General features: G+C 52.0%; 1 protein-coding gene across 3 annotated transcripts; it reads left to right on the top strand.

Annotated features, from left to right (window-relative positions):
• Positions 1–910: 910 nt before the first annotated feature.
• YTHDF1 (YTH N6-methyladenosine RNA binding protein 1) lies at positions 911–17,796 on the top strand. Of its 3 annotated transcripts, XM_037811797.1 has the most exons (5): positions 912–1,244; positions 1,409–1,433; positions 2,487–2,566; positions 10,933–12,453; positions 16,513–17,796. In XM_037811797.1, the coding sequence occupies exons 1-5, from the start codon at positions 1,218–1,220 to the stop codon at positions 16,537–16,539; spliced, it is 1,680 nt and encodes a 559-aa protein (XP_037667725.1). In that variant the 5' UTR covers positions 912–1,217; the 3' UTR covers positions 16,540–17,796. The 3 variants fall into 3 exon arrangements, with proteins under 3 accessions (XP_037667724.1, XP_037667725.1, XP_037667726.1); XM_037811796.1 differs by having other exon boundaries at positions 911–1,433; XM_037811798.1 differs by lacking the exons at positions 912–1,244; positions 1,409–1,433; positions 2,487–2,566 and adding an exon at positions 9,515–9,849.
• The last annotated feature ends 1,985 nt before the right edge of the window (positions 17,797–19,781 follow it).

Raw genomic sequence — 19,781 nt, 5'->3', positions numbered from 1 at the left:
ACTAATCAGGACCCACCCTGAGTGGGTAGGGCCACACCTCCATGGAAATAATCTAATCAGAAGTATCACCCACAGTTGGGTGAGTCACATCTCCATGGAAACACTCAATCAAAAGTTTCCACACGAATCGAGAGTCTAATATACGTGCCCCGACAAGATTGCATTAAAGAACATGGCTTTTGGCAGGACATAATACATCCAAACGGACACAACCACTCTCAGCAGGCAGACCCGCTGGGCTCCCGCAGAAGGACAGCTGCTGCTGAGGACCAGGCCACAGACAAAACTTACAAATCCCAGGAGGAAGGCACCAGGAAAACAGGGGAGTTCACACCCTGGGGCTGGTGGAACGCGGAAGGGGATTTACAGCTGGAGGGATCTGAGAACCTCCCAGGGCATCCAGCAGTGTCCCCGGTGGGAGGGGTCGGTAGGGGACAGCTTGGGAGGGCAGCTCCAAGGAGCAGAGAAGCAGTCTAACCCATTGGAAATGCCCAAGGTTTGGTGGCCACACTCGCTGGCTCGGAGTCTCAGACGAGCGCTCCGTCTCTTCTTCAGATCTTGGGGAGCCTAACAGGGTTGCTGTCAGGAACTCACAAAAAGAGCGGCGCCTGCAGACCCTAAGCCCCGAATGCACACTGGCTGCCTCAACACTCCTGTCACTTGGCTCGCTGCTGTGAGCCGGAGCGCGAGGCCGAGCAGCAGGTGCACGCCCGGCGCCCCCACCCACCCCGCCGCCTCCCGCTCGGCCTCCGCGGAGCAGCCGGACTCGCCCCACGTGACTTCCGGGGCTCGCCCCGCCCCCTCCCCGCCCCCTCGCGGGAAAAGGGGACCCGGGCGCGAAATGCATCCCGCAGAGCGATAGCGCGCAGGCGCGGCGCACGGCCGCCGTCGAGGGCGTTCCCGGCCTGCCCCGCGCGCGCGCCCTGACGTCCCCGCTGCCTCGTCCCCGCCGCTGCCGCCGCCACCGGTGCCGCCATCGGAGTCGGTGCCCCCTCGGTGCGTCCGCGTCCCGGCCCCGCCGCTGCACCTCGCCCGCCGACGTCGCCGCGGCCAGTGCGCCCGAGCGGCCGCCCCTGCCGCCGCAGCCCGGGCAGGAGCGGCGGGCCCGGGACCGCGCGAGCGCGGAGTGACAGGCCCGGCGCCTGGTGCCGGGCCTCGCGGGGAGGCCCGAGCCGGGGTCGCTCCGGCCCCGCGCCGCGCCGCGCCGTTCATGAAGCATGTCGGCCACCAGCGTGGACCCCCAGGTAGCGGGCCGGCCGGGGTCGCGGGCCGGGGTCGCGGGGTCGCGGTCGCGGGCCGGGGCCTCCCGGGCTCGCCGCCGCCGGGGCCGAGTTTCCTGGTGAATAACTTTTATCTCCCTTTCCCCCGGGGTCCGTCTGCGCGCACGTCCCGGCCTGCGGCCACGCAGAGAACAAAAGGACAAGATAATAAAGGTAGGGGAGTTCCGGGCTGTCCTTGGCGGGCCGGGCGCGCGGAGGGGAGGACCCGGCGCATGGGGGAGAAGCGGTCCAGGAAGCTGTGCCGGGAGCCGGAGACTTCCTCCTTCGTCAGCGGCGTGGAGCCAGAACTGAGGCTGTGCGGTGCCTGGGGGCTTTCCGAGGGGGAGTAATTACGTGGGTCGTGCGGTCCTTCCCTTCCTCCCTCACCGCAACCGATCGGGCCGGGGCAGCAGAAGGAGCACGGAATGACCCGGAGGAGCTGAAGGGCCCAGCCGTCCAGGCGCTAGGGGCTCGCTTCAGGGCAGCCGCCGGCCCTGGCCCTTGCCCCGTGCTGGCCCTGTAAGCTGGTTTCCACCCAGGGAAGTTACGCCCCTTGCTTTCCAAGCCTGTACATTCTCTTATGATACCCTGGCTTGGGGTAAACCCCCACAGCTCCCTGGTCGAGAACCACTGAGCAACATTTCGTGTTTTCTTTGGAGGCTTTTTCCACCAGTGTGTGTGTTACCGGGTGTGACCAAATATGGGTCATCGTATTTTGAGACTGGAAAAGATCCAGCACTTTATTTACCTTTGCTTTCCTTTTCTGGCTGAACATTGTAACATTGGAAAGTAATGGGGTTAAATAACAATGAGCTTTGGAAACACTGTTCAGTTACAACCCCTTTCCCACTACATGGCTCTGAAAGCGGCCTGGTACACTCTTCTCTACGTGAGCTGTCCCTTCTTCAGGGTCTATCCTGTGTTTGGCATGCGCTTTCACCAAACCCTGGTTATGCTTTCCTTACGTTATATCGTTTGTGCTTGAAGTTTGTCAGCATCTTCCAAATTATGATTAAATTTTTATTAAAAATGCAAACTTCGTTATTGAAAGTGCATTGCCATTTTGAGTTATGTAAGCATCAGTTGCATGTATATTACGTACATTTAAGAATAAAAGTATAATTTCTTTTAGAAGTTGATGGGAAGATACTTTGCTGCCTTTGATTTCCTTACTTAAATGTAATTATTTAAAATGCAAAGGTAATATTTTGCAACTTCTTGTTCTAGTACAAAATGGTTCATTGCATCAGAAGGATACAGTTCACGACAATGACTTTGAGCCCTACCTTCCTGGACAGTCAAATCAGGTAAGTTGGTTTTGTTAATATATATTGTTTTTTAGGGTTTGTTTTAATTGAACGAATTCAAATTTATGGTCATATTTTTTATTTTCTTATTCTAAACAACAGAGAAGCAGCTTGTAAAGCACTAGGAGTAACAAAAAAAAGCTAATGAACATTTTACTCTGAAAACTTGCCTGGTGTTAAACATGGGTCAGAGTGAAATGAAGATGGTGGTCTCAGTTTTCTCTCAAGGAAATAATATACTCCCCGGTCCTGGGATACAAACAGAAGTCTAGTTGGCACTAGCATTTGTGGGTCAGTGATGTGGTGCCCTTGACAAAGAGTCATGTTGTGCTTAGATCTCTGAAGTTTTCGGTTTTTTTTAGCTCTGGATAGTTGGGATTGTGGTCTGGTAGAGTGGTTCGGAACTGGACTTTGGAACTAGACTCCACCCGTGACTAGTTGTGTGGCCTTACCAGGGGCTTACCCCCTCTGTGCCTCATTTTCCCTTTCCGTGAACTGGAGATGGTGGTAATTGTTGGGAGGATGACGTCACAGAGTGTGTACAGAGTGCTGAGGCAGCCTGTGATCCAGGGCCCTGTGAGCCCTGATACCTGCTGCCTTTAAAACGCACCAAGCGTGTTGCCTTGGTCTAAAACCGGGCTTCGCTCTTCCCTATGGTGGAGTGAAACTAGTCCACTCCTGGTCCTGCTTCTCTCCCCTTCTCTAAAGCTTCTTAGAACTTTTCTCCATCCTCTTCCCTCCTGCGCTCGGTGGTTGGCAGCCAAGGGGCGGAGAGGCCCTGTGCCCAGACTGCATGGGCTCCTCTGCCCTTTGGGACCCATCCACCCAGCAGGAGGCTGCCGCAGAGCAGAGCTGAGCTGCCCTTGGTGTTGGGCTTTGGCTGCAGTTAATGGCTCCAAGAAATTAGGTGGACTTATTCTTTGAATGTCTTACGATTTTTAATATAAACTGTAGGAGTATTGTATACCACACGTTAACCAAGGAGGGTCTTGGGGTTTTACTGTACTTGAAATACATTGTTATAAACGAGGAGCTTTTGTGTTATGTGGGTGGATTTCTTTAAAAATGGAATGGATTATTTTCAACAGCATCATCGTAGCTCTGTTTTGCCCTTGGGGAGGCCATGTGGAAAGACCCCTGCAGAGGTTGCTCCCAGTGAAGGACCTTAAAGTGGCTCCTTCATCCTTCATGTGCACTTTTCACCAAGGTGATTGATCAGCATGTTATTTAAGAGTAAATAGATGCTCTCAATCAACTGATATAAGGTTTTCTGGAATTACATAATTTATAGAATGTAGGTAGGATGTAATATGGTAGAGCTCTATAATCATAATTTTTTTCTGGTCCCTTTATTTTACAGACAAGGAAACTGAGGGCCAGAGAGGTCCTATGGTTTGCTCAAAGTCATGGAGCCAGTCTGTGCAGAACCAGGGCCTCCTGATTGATCAACTGGGTGTTTTTCTCTGAAGCTTTGAGCAGTTCCAACCTTTTTATCTTATAATGTGTTGCTCCTCACTAAAGATGGAGCAGTTATACAGTTTTTGCCTCCTTTCCTAGATCTGCCTTAGACTATTTCAGCACCGAGTTATTTGGAAATTATTGTGTCTAGAGTTCCTATGGTTTAGAAAAGCTCTCTTACATTTGGTTCCCTGGTTCTAGGTTAAGGATGTGCTGTGTTGCCCATCCAGTTAGTCGCCAGTGAGTGTCAGAGAAGCTGGTTGCTTGGCCGATAGCAGTCCACTCGCTGTTATTGTTGATGTTTTCAGGGACCTCGTGTTGTTTGTTTTTGTGGTGTGTGTGCTTTTTTTTTTTCTTTAAGTAACCCATTTAATGTGGACCCCCAAGGCTTGGGCGGGTGGAAGCGTCCAGAAGTCGGGCAGGCGGGTGGGTGGGTTGCTGGCTCACGCAGGCCAAGGGGAGAGCCAGAGGATGACTGAGGCAGGCAGACCCACCAGGGGACCTGTGGGCCAGCCCTTACGGGGGTGCCTAAGCCAGATGGGGAGGCAGGGCTGGGGCCTGGTCAGGGCCCCCGGAGACCCTGGAGGTGGGTACAGAGAGGGGTCCAGACAGGAGTTGATCTGGTTTAACATGGGGTTGAATGAAGATGACGGCTTCCCTGATGCGTTGTCCTTTCCTTCTACGCCTGCTTCCACCAGCGGGCCCAGGTTCCCTTTGGGGCCCAATGACGGAAAGCTGTGGCTGTTGCACTGAAAGCCAGCCCTGGGCAGGACCCAGAGGCAGTAGGTGGAGCCGCGGGGGGTGTTGGGTTTAGCAGCTTTATTGAGGTGTTATTGGTATGTGATAAATCTGCACGTTTAAACTGATGAAATCACCGCGACAGTTGTGATCATGAGCATGTCCGTCAGGCCTGGAATACTCTAGAAAACAGACAGGGCGCAGTAGCCAGCTGGAAGTTACCAAGGTCCTCTGCTTTGTGAAACCTTAAAGCCTAGGGTGATTTGGAAACTATTTAAGAGCAGGCCTTTTACATTTTTTGTAAGGCAGTTGCGTATAGATCTCTAGACAAGCTTCCTTTTTTCAAAAGTTATTTTGACGTTATGTTGCAGGAAAGTGAGAAGGTAAGGCCTTTGTTTCTTGCAAATGGGATTCTACCAACCTAAAAAAAGAACTTTTAAAAATTGGGTACTTTGAAGATCTCATTGTCTTCTGTATGTATATAAGGTTTTAACCTTTCAGAATCCCTATTTTGCTCTAAATACCAACCTTTTGATTTTTAATCGTTCTGATAGAGACTTGAGGTTACCATAAGCACAGTTTAACTCCTGAGGCACTGGAATGGGACTGGGGCCCTCGGGAAGGACCTCACGGTGCTGCTGATGGTGTTTCAGTCTTCCTTCCTAGCTGCCCCTGGGGAGTTTCCTGAGTTAGAAGCTCCGACCCCCTCTCTGTACCCCCTTCCTGCTCCAAGGCTTGAGGTGTATATTAGTAAGCTTCTAGGGCTGTGGAGAAGGGAAGGGGCTGTCTCTCTGGGTGCTGGATGCTTTGCCTGCCCAGGCACTTCCTGGTTTCTCGGATCTGTTGTTATCTGAAAGGTTAGGAAAGGCACAGCTGATTCAGAAGTTCCTGTCAAAGTTTTAAATTCAACTGCTGGTAATTTGTAGTTAGTCTATTCTGAACTCTAGAAAGCCACACTGTTTAGCAAGTTCTCTTCTCTAAGGAGTGGATTTAGAGACTGAAATGCTAGGGGTGGCAGTGTGTTTTCAGGTTTAATAGGATGTTGTGGGGCTTTCAGTGTGGTGTCTCTTAAAGCCCTTTTTCTATGCCATCCCTTAAATGTCGGCATTTGTACCTATGTATTTTTCTTTGCAAGAAGCTTCTGACCCTGAGGGATATTTCAGTTTTAAAACAGACAACGTCATCTTGACAGTTGAGGTCACCATGTTACCCAGGATTTATGTTACAATTATTGTTTTGGGCCATTTTTTCACCCAGCAGCACAAAGCCAGGCCAAATAGATGCCGTGCTCCATCAGGCTGCCTGCGGTGACTGTTACCCCACGACATTCCAGGTCAGGAGGGCAGGCACGGCACCTGCAGATGCGCCCGCGGCTCTGGCTGGCCGGGGAGACCCATGAGTTCAGAAGACGCGCCCTTGCTCATTGTGGGCATTTGTACGTGTGGATCTCTAAAAAATAGGGACTTCCTTGAGTACACGTTTACTAGGAATTCACTACCATGACTGCTTTATCAGAAATGCAGCTGGAAGGTTACAGTTGCATTTTAACATAATTCTTGCTGGCAAGTTTCTCAAAACTAAATGCATATTTGGGGCCTGAAACCAGTGCAGAAATTGCTGTCTCTGCGAATTGTGCTGCCCGACCTGGGTGGGAGTGGGGGTGCAAAGACCAGCCTTGAAACGGTGTATGAGAAGTTCCAGCCAAGTAAGGTTCCGGGTTTGGGGTGTCTCTATTACGCACCTCCTAGGGCTTCTCCTGAGGACTCGGGGTCCCTGCTGCTGGCCCTGGGCCCCGAGTGGATTCACGTGAAAGGGCTCCAGTCACTTTGTCACTGTTTTCATCTTTGCCCTTGGTAGTTTTCCGTTCACAATTTATTGAAGCTTGTTATTATTAGTAGTAGTAAACACTCCTTGACACACTCTGAATGTCCTGTTGTCTTGGGCTTTGGCGGTGGCTCCCTTCTGTTTCCCCTCAACTGATGGCTGAGTCACTTTATTGTTTATGTAGCTTAAAGTATTTGAGTAATTTTGGAATTCCTGCCTTCTCAGAAAACTGGAGATAGGAAGTAGACCTTTCAACTTGAACTTAAATGGTCTGGTTGTTGAGAGTGAGTGTTTTTTTTCTTAACGTGGTTCAATTTGAGTATTTTATGCATGATGGTTCTCTAAACCCACTGCTTCTGCAATAAAGAGAAGATGAGAAGTATGGAGAATATCTGCTCTTAATTCAAAGGAAAATAGACACTGATCCTTTTAAATTTGTTTGTTTTGACCTGCCAACCCCCTCACAATCATTTTTTCTTTAATGTGGTTTTATTGAGAGAGAGTCACACAGCGTAGAAGCTGCTGGATGCCGGTTGCTGGCTCCCGGTGTCATCACAGCCCCATCAACCCCCTGAACGTGGTCACTGGAGGAGCCTTAAGACTCCAGAGGTTGGGGGTGTGCTTTCCTATGTCAGTGGACTCTAATTTTGCCTTGAAGCTGTGTCAGCATCCCCTTCTTACCCCACAGGCTGTAACTGGAGTGTCCCAGATGTGAAAGCTGTTCATGTCTTTGGAGGAGAACAGGTCGTCTGGAGAGTTGGAAGGCAGGGTTGTTGTTTCCCTGTTCTGTCCTTGAAAGGATCTGCTCCCTATTGCTCCTCCTGCTAGCACAGAAATATTCTTGCTCTAAAAAAGGCAGAGGTACTGACAGAGTCTGGGGTGTGCTTCTGTAACTTCAGTGGATGTGCCTGTGCCCTCACAGCAGCGCGATCCTGTTCCGGCTTATGAGGTCGCTGTTGGGTGTTGGCTGGGAGCCGCACTGAGCTAAGGACTGACTCGATGGCAAACCGCTCGTCTCCAGAGAACTTCCTGGCGAGTGGCAGCCAGCCGGGCTTGGGCACAGCCCTGCAGAAGGCAGGGCAGGGCTGGTTTTCCACAGCCCATCGAGGGCCAGGAGGGGCTCAGCGTGTTTCACAGGTAGCCACGAGCGTGCGTTTCCCGTGGTGGGGGGCAAGTTTCACGCGACACTTACCGTAAGTGTGGTTTTGGTTCCGTGGACACGTGGGCCAGTTCAGTTGACCCCACGTATTGCAAACTGGTCAGGAGCAGCTTCCTCTCCCTCACAGTGGGGGGAAGGAATCCTGGTGAAATGCAGCCTGCGTTTAGCTTGAATGAAAAGAATGCGGGCAAGAACAGCCTCCGGTTCTCTTACGGTCCAGAGGGCTTATTTCATCTCACCTTGGAAATTAGTTTGCGGCTTTGCTTTCAGAGTTTTGAAGGGAATATGCCGGATGGTACCAGACTGTGGGTTCTTGGCAGGGCTGCAGTGGAAATGGAAGTAAGGTCCCTGGCACACAGCTGGCCCCTGCAGCCTTGCAGCCTCCGGAGGTGCTTTGCTTGTTTTTGTTTTTTTTATGGTGGTAACATATACAGACATAACCGTTCTGATTTTGTCAATAAGAGTTTGGGGAGCTGTTGGCTGAGCTGACTTACGGTCCCGTTTGGATCTTGTACTTCTAGTCGGCTGCACGCTGAGGGGGAACCTCAGGGGTGTGGTGGGAGCAGGAGGACTGGCAGTGCAGCGTCAGGATGGGGCAGCTGCTGGTGGTCTGCAGCTGTGTTCTCGGGAAATTGTAAAGCTCCAATTTTTTTTTTATCTGGGAGCTAGAAACCAAGGATCTTGTTCTCCTTTTATTGTATGGATTCAGTGTCCATAAAAGGATGGTGAAATGAATAACTCGTGGAGTTTTGGGTCAGCTGCAGCTTTACTGTTGCCTACTTCACACCCGTCCCCATTTGACAAATCAGGAAGAGGCCCAGAGGGCCTTGTTTCTCCTCTGTGGGGGTGTGCATGCTCCTTATTGAACCTGTGCTACCCTTGTCCTGGGCTGTGGTGGTTTTTGCAGCGAGAAAAGGATAGATAAAGTCTTTGAGTTAGTGTAACGAAGGAGCGGGAATTCTTTGGGGCTTTCTTGTGACATTTGACCAGAGCCTGCCTGGCTGGAGGTGCTGGGCGGGTGATGTCCTCCCTCACCTGGGAGCAGGTGAGGACGGCCTTCCCTACACCGAGGCGGGATGCCACACACGGCATTTTTTGTGCTGCTCCGTGTCTGTGCGACCGGTGTGTTTGGTTTGTCCTTTAACGGTGACTCGTCAGATGGACTTCACAGGAGGTGATGGGCCCAACACCATGTGCCCAGTCTCGTGTCCTGTTAGATCCTGCCTTGGTCGCGACTTGAGAGTTGCACACGTCAGGAGTGATGGTGTTGGCTGCTTGGGGTCTTTTCTGTAGAGTGCAGCTTCTGGTGGCTTCCGGCAAGTCCGTGGCCAGGTGGGTCAGGATACCACGCAGCTCCTTTCCTCCACTCTTCTGTGTGAGGGAGGCCGTGGGCGTGTGAACACAGGGCTGCTGAGAAGAGTGTGCCCGTGGGGGGGGGGGGCAGGCCAGCCCCCCATGGAAGGACTGTCCTCTGTCTTGTGGAGGCTGAGGTCAGAGGAGGGCGGCCTGGGCTCCTGGGCTCCTCGCTGGCCGAGGCTGCCTGGAGGGAGGATGTGGGACAGTGGGGGCAGCTTGAGGGAGAGACGGTGAGTGGAGCCGGAATCATGAGTACTTTCAAGGGGAGAGAAGCCTCAGTTGCTCCCTGTTCCAGTGCTTGTAGAGAATGTTAATACTGTCCACCATTTTTTTTTTTTTCCTCAAGAATTTTTATTATGGAGAAGCAGTTACTGCATTTTAAAAGATGATTCTGGAATATTCTGCTGACAGATGGAGCAACCAGCAGGAAGGAAATTAGGAAGAAATCTGATTCTGAGAGTCCTGCGAGTGGGGCTGGAGAAGCAGGAGATGGCAGGGGAGACTGGCGGCCAGGTGGCTGAGTCTGCCGGCCTGCTGGCCTCCCGTGCTGGCCTTGGGCTGGGATGGAGCTGCCCGGGGCTGGAGGCGTAGAAGAACAGGGGGTGGCCCCTTCTCCGCAGGTCTTCAGGAAAGGATCCAGAGAGTTGCTCTGATTTTCCTTTAAGTGACGCTAGTTCTGCTCTATTGTCGGGTATCCCACACCTCCGTATCCTCAGGCCACATCTCCCACCCGAAGCCCCTGCTAGAGGTAGGTGAAATAGCAGATTCCCACGTAAAGGGGGTCTCTAGCCAGTGCCCTCTGTACAGACAGCTGTGTCTGGTTACTTGGGGGACAAGAGAAAGAGGAATAAGAAAGTGAGTGTTACGGGTTGGGGGCTCTACTCTGACCTCCCAGTCACCACTGTTTCCTGATGGCATTTCCACTCAGACAGGCCCTCCCCTGACACCTCTCCCAGCTTCAGACAGCGCCGTGGGGGTGGGAAGTCCAATTCCAAGCAGACCTTTGGATGAGCATCTCCAGGGAGATGGCCTTCCCAGATGTGCTAACCCCAGGCCTAAACCTGCACCCTGGACAGCTTTTCAGCAGGTCCCAGGCTGAGGCTCTGAAACATGCTGTTCTCGGCCACACCTACTGCCTCGTGTTCCAGCCTAAGTCCCTCTCTAAGGTTCTGGCCATCACCTAGGCGTGCTGCTGGTAAGGCGGCCCCTGGGGGATGGAGTCCAAACTGAGGGCGCAGAGGCCCCTCCGCCCAGGCCACTTGCTCGTGCTGGGGCACGGGGCAGCCCACTGACCTCTGTGCTGCCAGATACCCTGAGACCCCCAAGGATGTGCCTGGGAAACCATGAGGGTGTGAGGGGACCTCGCAGTCAGAGGTGAGGGGCTGTCAGAACAAGGGTGTGTGGAGGTGGAAGAGGCCTCTGAGGCGGCCCTCGAAGAGGGTGGGGAGGACTCCTGGGCTGGAGGTGTGGGAAAGGAGGTTGGCAGGGCGCACCTGAGCCACGGCCCCGGGGGCTGTGACCCGCCCTCCGTCAGATCTCCTTACTCCCTCAGTGAAGCCCCGTGCTGGGTTCAGTCGCTTACTGGGGTTCACACCATTCACGTGGGGCTCTGTATTTTGAGATGACAACCTGGATTGTGTGTTTCTTAATTTCTTTTTGTCTTTACTTTGTTCTCGTAGCTTCCCTTTTAGAAGCTAGAGCCTAGTGCTGTCCAAATCTTGTTTGCAAACAGTCTGTGCTTAACGCAGCACGGCAGTAGGTGACTGTCATTTTAAGTGGTCATTTCTGTTTGGCCGAAGTAGCCTCACTCTTCGTGTTTCTGTTTTCACAGAGTAGCAGCTACCCCTCGATGACTGACCCCTACCTGTCCAGTTACTACCCGCCGTCCATTGGGTTCCCGTACTCCCTCAGCGAAGCCCCGTGGTCCACTGGGGGCGACCCCCCCATCCCGTACCTCACCACCTATGGGCAGCTCAGCAACGGAGACCACCATTTCATGCACGATGCTGTTTTCGGGCAGCCTGGGGGTCTGGGGAACAACATCTACCAGCATAGGTTCAATTTTTTCCCCGAAAATCCTGCCTTCTCAGCGTGGGGAACAGGTGGCTCTCAAGGGCAGCAGACTCAGAGCTCAGCTTACGGGAGCAGCTACACGTACCCGCCCAGCTCCCTGGGCGGCACCATTGTTGACGGACAGACAGGCTTCCACAGCGACTCCCTCAGCAAGGCCCCCGGCATGAACAGCCTGGAGCAGGGCATGGTGGGCCTGAAGATCGGGGACGTCACGACATCTGCAGTCAAGACAGTGGGGTCCGTGGTTAGCAGTGTGGCGATGACTGGCCTCCTTGCTGGGAACGGTGGAGCAAACGTAAACATGCCAGTCTCAAAACCAACCTCTTGGGCTGCCATTGCCAGCAAACCCGCAAAACCACAGCCTAAAATGAAAGCAAAAAGTGGGCCTGTGATGGGAGGTGCCTTGCCCCCACCGCCTATAAAACATAACATGGACATTGGCACTTGGGATAATAAGGGGCCCGTGACGAAGGCCCCAGCTCCTCAGCAGACACCCCCTCCCCAGCCTGCCCCACTGCCGCAACAGATTGTCCCGCCTGCCGCAGCTCAGCCCCCTCCTCTGGCCCAGCCGCAGTACCAGAACCCTCAGCAGCCCCCCCAGCCCCGCTGGGCAGCCCCTCGCAACCGGAACGCGGCTTTTGGGCAGAGCGGAGGCTCCAGCGGCGATAGCAGCTCTGCTGGGGGCGGCCAGCCCAGTCCTGCCCCAAGCCTGGACGCCCACCCCGTGCTGGAGAAACTGAAAGCCGCCCACAGCTACAACCCTAAGGACTTTGACTGGAACCTCAAGCACGGGCGTGTGTTCATCATCAAGAGCTACTCGGAGGACGACATCCACCGCTCCATCAAGTACTCCATCTGGTGCAGCACGGAGCACGGCAACAAGCGCCTGGACGGTGCGTTCCGCGCCCTGAACGGCAAGGGGCCCGTCTACCTGCTCTTCAGCGTCAACGGGAGCGGGCACTTCTGCGGCGCGGCGGAGATGAAGTCGCCCGTGGACTACGGCACCAGCGCGGGGGTCTGGTCTCAGGACAAGTGGAAGGGCAAGTTTGATGTCCAGTGGGTATTTGTCAAGGACGTGCCCAACAACCAGCTCCGGCACATCCGGCTGGAGAACAACGACAACAAGCCAGTCACAAACTCCCGTGACACCCAGGAGGTGCCCCTGGAAAAGGCCAAGCAAGTGCTAAAGATCATCGCTTCCTACAAGCACACGACCTCCATCTTCGACGACTTCTCTCACTACGAGAAGCGCCAGGAGGAGGAGGAGGTGGTGCGCAAGGTGAGTGGAGCCCAGGCGGCCGCCAGAGCAGGGGCGTCGGGCTGCACGGGCGGGGGCCTGTTGGCACTTGGGCAGAATGGCCCCTGGGGCTCGACCCTCAGGGCAGCGAGCGGGTGCTGGCGGTCCGGCTGCTTGAGGCCAGGGCCACTGGGCCCAGCGGAGGGCTGCAGCCAGTGGGACCCCCATCTGGCCTCGGGGGGGGGGGCAGGGCAGAGGTCCCGGGGCCACCCCGCCTGGGCTTTTTCCGAGGAGTGGCCGGCGGTGACCTTTCAGTGAAAGCTGCTGTGACTTCTGATCTTTTTTTAGTTTTTGGGCGAGGTAATCAGGATCACAGTGTACAGCCTCTGTTATAAAGGATTGGAGGATAATTCACTCTCTTTTCTGTTTCTCTTTTTTTCTCTCTGAATAATGTTCTTCGATTTTAGAACAGTATTTCCTGATGTTTGTCAAGTCAGGAATACATAGAAATGAGAGTCAGCAGCTCTGGGGTGCACAGGTGAGGCTACCCAGGGCCAGAGGCCCCGGCCTGGGGCTCCGAGACCCCCCCAACTTGAGGGCGCCTGCCCCTCGTAGCCCACGGGGGGCTTCCCAGGCTCTGCACTCAGCAGTCAGGGTGCTCGGGCCTGCGGTCATTTCCCAGTATCCGGCAGCTTTGGAAACTTAAACTTGTTCTGTCTAGGTAATACAGGGAGTGGGGCGGGGGGGGGGTGTTTAATAATAAGTGAGAAAATTGGGGATTTGGGGTCTAGATATTTTGTGATGACATATGTATATATGTGCGTGTGTGTGTGTGTGTGTGTGTGTGTGTGTGTGTGTATACGTTTAGAACCAATAGTGAAAAGCTTTGGGCTGCGCCTCTGTGCTAGTCCTCGTTTCCTGCTGTATTTGTGGAGAAACTTCTAGGGCCTGGTCTGAGTTGTTAGAGATTTGACCCTGCGGGGCTAGTCTGCTCCTTAGAAGGTTGGTGCCCGGCCATCCATAGTGCGGCCCCGAGGCTGGGCGTTGTGATGTGCTGCCCTAACGCTCGCCTAGTTCAGAGAGTGTCCTCAGAGTTTTCACTTCCTGAAGTGTCCGTTGGTAATAGATGGGTTTTTTATTCTTTACCAGTCCTCCATATTAAAAAAAAGTATCCCTTTCTCCGTGAACTCCAAATGCCTTGGAGCATTTTTAGCAGAAAGGCATGTAAATTGGGATATATAGCAATAATAGCAATTTTTAAAATTTGTAAACAACTCATGGTTTGCAAAACTGAAAAAGCATTGGTCCATATTTCACTTTTGTGATGAGAAGAAAAGGGGCTGTCATTTATTTCTAATTATTGAAATTTTGTATTTCAGCTTTTTAAAAAGGTACAATAAAATGTTGACTTCCTGAATTTATAGGGATAATTGCTAATGAAACTTCAGTTCCTCAGCGGGCTTTAAACCAGCACTTAGCGTTTTGTGTCTATAGTTTATTTTCTTAAAGACTGATACTTGGGTTGTTTCCTGTAGCCCTCAAGTTTCATGATGAGCTTGGGGATAAATGCTCACCTGTTATCTTGCTGGTGTTTTTAAAATCCTGGTGTCCTAAAACTTGCCTTCCAACGACTGCTAAGGAAAACTACATGATTTGTGTGTTGGGTATTCTGAGATGGTGTCACGCCAGCTTGATGAGGGACCCCTCGTGGCCATGCTGCATCCTGACTGCCGGTCCGGACCCCCACCTGCCCACCCACCGATGTGCTCTTCCCACTCAGTGGATGGCTCAGGTGAGCCCCCACCCTGTTGTTAGCCAGGCCGGAGGGTTCTCGGCCCTGTGCACCATGTGGCATTAGTTCACACTGTTGAAACTGACAAGTAAGAACCCCTGTCTGTTAGTTCTGGTGGAATCTCAGGTGTCTCAGGCTGACGGGATGTGTGTTGGAACAGCACCCCAGATCCCACCCAGTCGGAGTGGAGGCAGCACTCGGGGATTATCAGAAGGGGCACTCGGCTCGTTCAGAAGTCAGACCTCTGGCCGGTATGGAGCGGGACTGTGGATCTCTAATACTCTGTCCCTCTGGATTTCCAGACACTTCCACAGAGGGGTTTAGCATCTTAACAACAAAGTGAACTGAAACAACTCCCTGCTGGAACTCTGAGTGCGATTGTGAGGCTGCCCAGGCCCCCCCGCACTCAAGATTTCCAGGAGTTGATCATTTTAGAGTTAGAATCCAGTGTGTCCAAAAGATCAGAATTTTTAAAGTGTTAATGTTCAGAAACTAAAATGTACTCAATGTTTTTTAGGATTACTGTACTTACACCTCAACTTTAAATTTTAAAACACTGATTTCTGAGAAAAGCACTAACTTTTATGGTAGCTATGTCAGGTTAGGTCCTAGATTTGACAAGTACTGTTTTTGTTTGCTTGCTTTTACTCTATAGATCGTTTCCTGAGAGTAAGATGGCAGTGGTGTGTGCGTTTCTGCCCCAGCCCTGGCTGCTAGCGCCCGCCTCTGCTGAGGTTCTCAGCAACCTCTTGTGACTCTGGGTTCTGGGAGAGACGAGAGACCATCGAAGGAGCTTGTGCTGGAATGTCCTGAAGGACAGCTACACTTCTTTTGTCACTTTTTTTTTTTTGCAAAAGGATGCTCCCAATTTTATGAGTAAAGACATTTTTTTTTTAAAAGATACTTTAAAATGGCGAACGTTGCAGTCTTTTTAGTAGATGAAGGGAGAAGTACAGGGTTTTACTCTGAATTACTTTAAGAAGAGCCATTTTGACCTCAAAGGAGATGTTGGCATCAGCTTTCTAGGAGGATCGATACCTGGGATTTTGTTTAAGGAAATGCAACATAAAGAGTTCTTAATTTTTCCAGCTTGAGAGCTCAAGGAAATGTTTATTGGATTAGGGCTGCCGACCTAGCCTGTTAATCCGAATACACTCCAGCGTTTTAAGGACAGGGAGCCGATGTAAACGGCACCCTCCTGTTTCCCAGGGGCAGCCGGGGTGGGTGCCCGTGCCCTGGGCACTGAGCCGCGGGCGTGTTGCAGTGTGCAGCAGGGGAGGGTGTGGTTGGGCAGGCCTGGTGTGTTTTACTAACCGGAAGGCAGCTCAGTTTTAGCAAAAGAGAAAGACTCGGCGTGTTACTTAAGTCATACTTGAAATGTAATCCTGTCTCCGGGTGTTACAAGGTGAGGGTCATAGATAAGCTCCTCCCACAGCCGTTTACTAGTTGGCATTTTAGTAGAAAGGGGGCGGGGATGGGAAGGGTGGTGTCTGGAGCGGGCAACCCCTGTCTGGACTGGATTCAGGCGTCCCCTGTCGGGGAGAGGCCGAGGTGCTTGTAGACGCAGCTCGTTAGAGCCCAACAGGCAGGCTTGGGAAGCGTCTCTGAGGTGGAGCCATCCTTCCATGTCAGCCTGCTCTGGAAGAGGGAATTTTCCTGGTAGTACCAGGAAATCAGCCTGGCTGGAGGGGCCTCGTGTAGAGAAAGCAGATGCTGACAGAGGCCACGTTTGCTGTGGCATCTCCGAGGCCTGGGTCCACATTTCATTCGGCCCCTGGTGGGAGCTCTGTTGTAGCCCGGCGGGCAGAGCGCCGCACTCCCTGGGCTGTCGCGGGCTTTCAGCGACACAGGGCCCAGCAGCTCCTCTGGCAGCGTGTGCCTGCACGAGTCAGTGCCCAGTACGTGCCAGGTCCTTCCTCTGGACACAACTAATTTTTTATTTCTAAAATGCTTCCTGGAATGTCTGGAATTTCAGTTCCATGTGGGAAGGGCTTGAAAAGCCGCTGGCAGAGGGAGTTCCAGCTCCCGGCTTGCAGGCTCTCTGGTTGTAATGGTTGTTGGTTGTTGGCTGAAAGAAAAGCTCTTGAAGTTCCAGGCCATTGGAGGGGTGGGGTTTGCCCCGATGGGCGTTCTGAAGACGGGGCTGGCCGGGGCCCCTGAGGCTGCAGATGGCGCCAGTGGCGTGGGCACTTGGAGCTCAGGGCGGGCGCCCGCCGTCCCCCTGCCGTCCCCAGGGGTCACTTTTGAGGGAATTCATCTGTGTGGCCCATTTACTCAGTGCTAAACTTCTTTTTCTCTTTCTTTTACAGGAACGACAGAATCGAAACAAACAATAAGAACAAGAGGGTGTCTTATGTGTTCTAATATTAGACTTTGAAAACAGTTTAAAAAAATACATGCTTGGTGCAGTCTTTGGGCATCAGGCCACATGTTGTCTGTGCAGGGGTTGAGGTGTTGCGTCTGTTAGTTCTTTGCCGTTTGATTTTGCCCCGATGGATCGGCATTTGTTTGTATTTTTCTGTGTGTTATGATACTGTAGAATTCACTAATAAAGGTTGTTATTTTTCGTCAGCTTATCATTCAGACTGACCTAATACAAAATATAAATATCCTTAAAACAAAAAGCTTAATACATCCCAAAGATTATTTTTAATTTTGGCAGAAATTATGTTCTGATTCTGATATTCATTCATTGGCTATCTCTATATGACTTCTTATTTCTTGCCCCCTTATTACTTTAGAGCACACAGAAGAAACCATGAATTGTGTAGTCATTTAGAGTTTTCTGTTAAAATGCTTCTCTTCAGAATACTGAAATCAAAAGGCTAAAAATCACCTTGGTTGGCTAGTTTGCCATTTATCTGAAATGCTCATCTGCTTTTTAATTTTTACGCTTTGGTGAAGTGTTTCTTGGAGTCCCCCTCCCCCCGGGGGCCTGGTCTGCAGGTGTCTGCAGTCCCTGCTTGCTCAGGGCTGTGACACAGCTAGGTAGTGAGTGAGAGACTCGCAGAGGCTTCGGAAGCGTTTTGAATCGGGTTTGGTGCTGAGGTGTTCTTCGTTTTTTGCCGATCATTTTAATTTCCCTTTTTTTTCACTTGCAAATCCTAATGCCATCTTAGTTTTTATACCAATAATGCTGAGCTTTAAATGTCAGAACCGCTGGGCAGTGTGACAGATAATGCCTCTGGTGTGTACATTTGACCATGTGTCCAATTTTTTTTTCCTGTTGAATGGGTGAAAAAAGCAAAACAGAAACAAAAAAGACGTAAAAACTGAATTTGCCGTCCTGTTTTGTGGCATGAGGGAACCGTTGAACTCGCCACTGCCTGGAGTTGCGTTCACGCATGAAAATGGTGCTCACGCCTGCTGCCTGGCACGCAGCCTGCACGCGTCTGCTGTCGAGGGTCTCCCGCCCCGGAGCAGGGGTCTTCTGAAACTGGGGACTCCAGGAGACCCTCCGGTTCAGTTTAAGCTGTGTTATTTAGACTTGTATTTAGAACGTGTCACTCTCTGAGCCTGTGTGGAGTAATGGACAACATCAGATAACTTCCTCTAGGAGAATACAAGCCTTAATAAACAATACCTATTTAGCAGGTGCGGCGTCAGTTCATTCTTTATCCTTACTGCGCAGTTATCTTCTTTTAACTGGAAGGCCAGTAAAAGGAGTGCTGTTAGAAAAGCCATTGTCTGTTTCTTAACGTCTGAGGGTCTCGCCCTCTTGGCTTTGGTAGAAGGTCATTTGTGGGGGGATGGATGACCAGCAGTCACTTCAGATTGTCACTTGTCCCTCTTTTTGTCCTGTTGAGAAGATAGAGGAATTTTAAAAAGATCTAAAGTTAGATCGCAGAATTTATAGTGCCACCCACCCCCCCCAACATTTTATCATAGGAATCTTCATGCATACGGTGAAGTGCATCCGCGTGGGCACTGGCCCCGCCCCCCAGGCGCCTCCACTCGTTGTCCTGCGGGCGTCTCTCCTGGCCACCCCTCTTCTGAGCCTCAGTCCTTCTTATCTTCTGTTCTCACTGGAGACGGCAGTACACAGTCCCTCTAAGTAGTTTACACAGAGCAGTGAGAGTTTGGCTATTCATGGACAGTTTTTCCTTTTGCGGTAAAATTTACATACAGTGAATTGCACACATCATAAGTGTACATTACCATGGTTTTGACAAGTATGAGGTGAGATGAAGGCAAAATAAATAGAATATTACCATCATCCCAGGAAATGCTCACAAACCCTTTCCTAGGCGATCACTATCCCCACTTAGAGTTTAATAATTAGTATAAGAAAAATGAAGAAAATGAGAGCACAGGAAAGCTCGTTGTATTGACAGGTTAGATGAAGGTGGGGTGTTCTCCAGCCTGGTGAGTATTCTGCAATTAAAAAGTAGCTCCAAATTTGCTCCAGATTATTATTTTGGAAAGTTGTAATCCTTGAGTGGTGAATATTCCTTGTGTTTGCAGGCCATTTTATGTGTTTGATTGTTGGGCTGCTTTAAGGATGAGTAATTTCCAGCTGAAGGTGACTGGGTGAGAGAGGCACTCGGGTAGTGTTCTCCAGCAGGGCGTTGTGCTCTCAGTTTGAGTCTGCGCAGCAGGGAGGGCGGGATGTCAGTCAGCGTTGGAGTAACGTGCAGCAGAGCCGCTCGCGAGCGAACGACGGGCCCGTTGTGTCTGGGCATCGAGTGCTGACAGGCCCGTGTGTCAGGAACAGCCATCCCCGAGTCGCACCTGCACGAGGCACCCTCCGGACGAGGGGGCTCAGCAGCCCCTCCCCTGCCGTCTGTCCCCTCGGGGCAGAGCCCACGCCGGGCACAGGCCAGGGTCCTGAGAGGCCTCGGTGGTGGTGGAGAGAATTTGAGGGGACAGAAGACAGCTTTAAACATGCATCCGTTCTGTTTTGTAAAGAGACGTGAGCAGCATTTCCCACCCCAGCCCCGTGGGTCGGGACCCTGCGCTCGCTGCTGCTGAGTTCTCAGGCTTGCTGCCGCCTTCCTGCGGCCTGGAGCCGCTTTTGAGATTGCCGTTTTTATCCCTCCCCAAGCCAGTGTGTCAGAAAGAATATTTGAACAGTTATCCTCCACATTCTTAATGTAATTATTTTATTTATGGGTAACAGCCACATGTACAAAATTCCTTAAGTTTAAAGACTTCAGTGGAAGTCGCGAGTCTTCAGTGCCCTTCAGAGGGGTCTGAAAGGGGTTACCAGGCGTGGGGGCCGGGTAAGGTTAGGAGGGCTGCCTCCTGGTGCGGTGGTTTGTGCTGAGGCCGCTTGAAGCAGTGACAGCCCCTCGTTCCTGAGGGCTGAAGGTCAGAGGGGTGTTACACGTCGCGCACGGACAGTTGAGGCTGGATTTAGTACGGAAGCGCCAGCTTCAGGCCCACGCAATTGCTTCCTGCTGCGGCTCTGACAGTTACTGTGAGGAAGGAGCCCTGCACCTCTAGCCCAGCCCCTGCCCTGCCCACGCACCCTGTCTGGTGGGGCCCGGAATGGATGAGCACAGCTGGATGTGGGAGTTTGGAGACAGGGACGCAGGTGGATTGCTGGAGTTGAGGGGCTGGGAGTCTTGAAGGATGG

Source organism: Choloepus didactylus, chromosome 19 (assembly GCF_015220235.1).
Source record: "Choloepus didactylus isolate mChoDid1 chromosome 19, mChoDid1.pri, whole genome shotgun sequence".
Classification (NCBI taxonomy): Eukaryota; Metazoa; Chordata; class Mammalia; order Pilosa; family Megalonychidae; genus Choloepus; species Choloepus didactylus.
The sequence above is the reverse complement of the archived record's forward strand: the minus strand, read 5'-3'. Positions and strand labels throughout refer to the sequence as shown.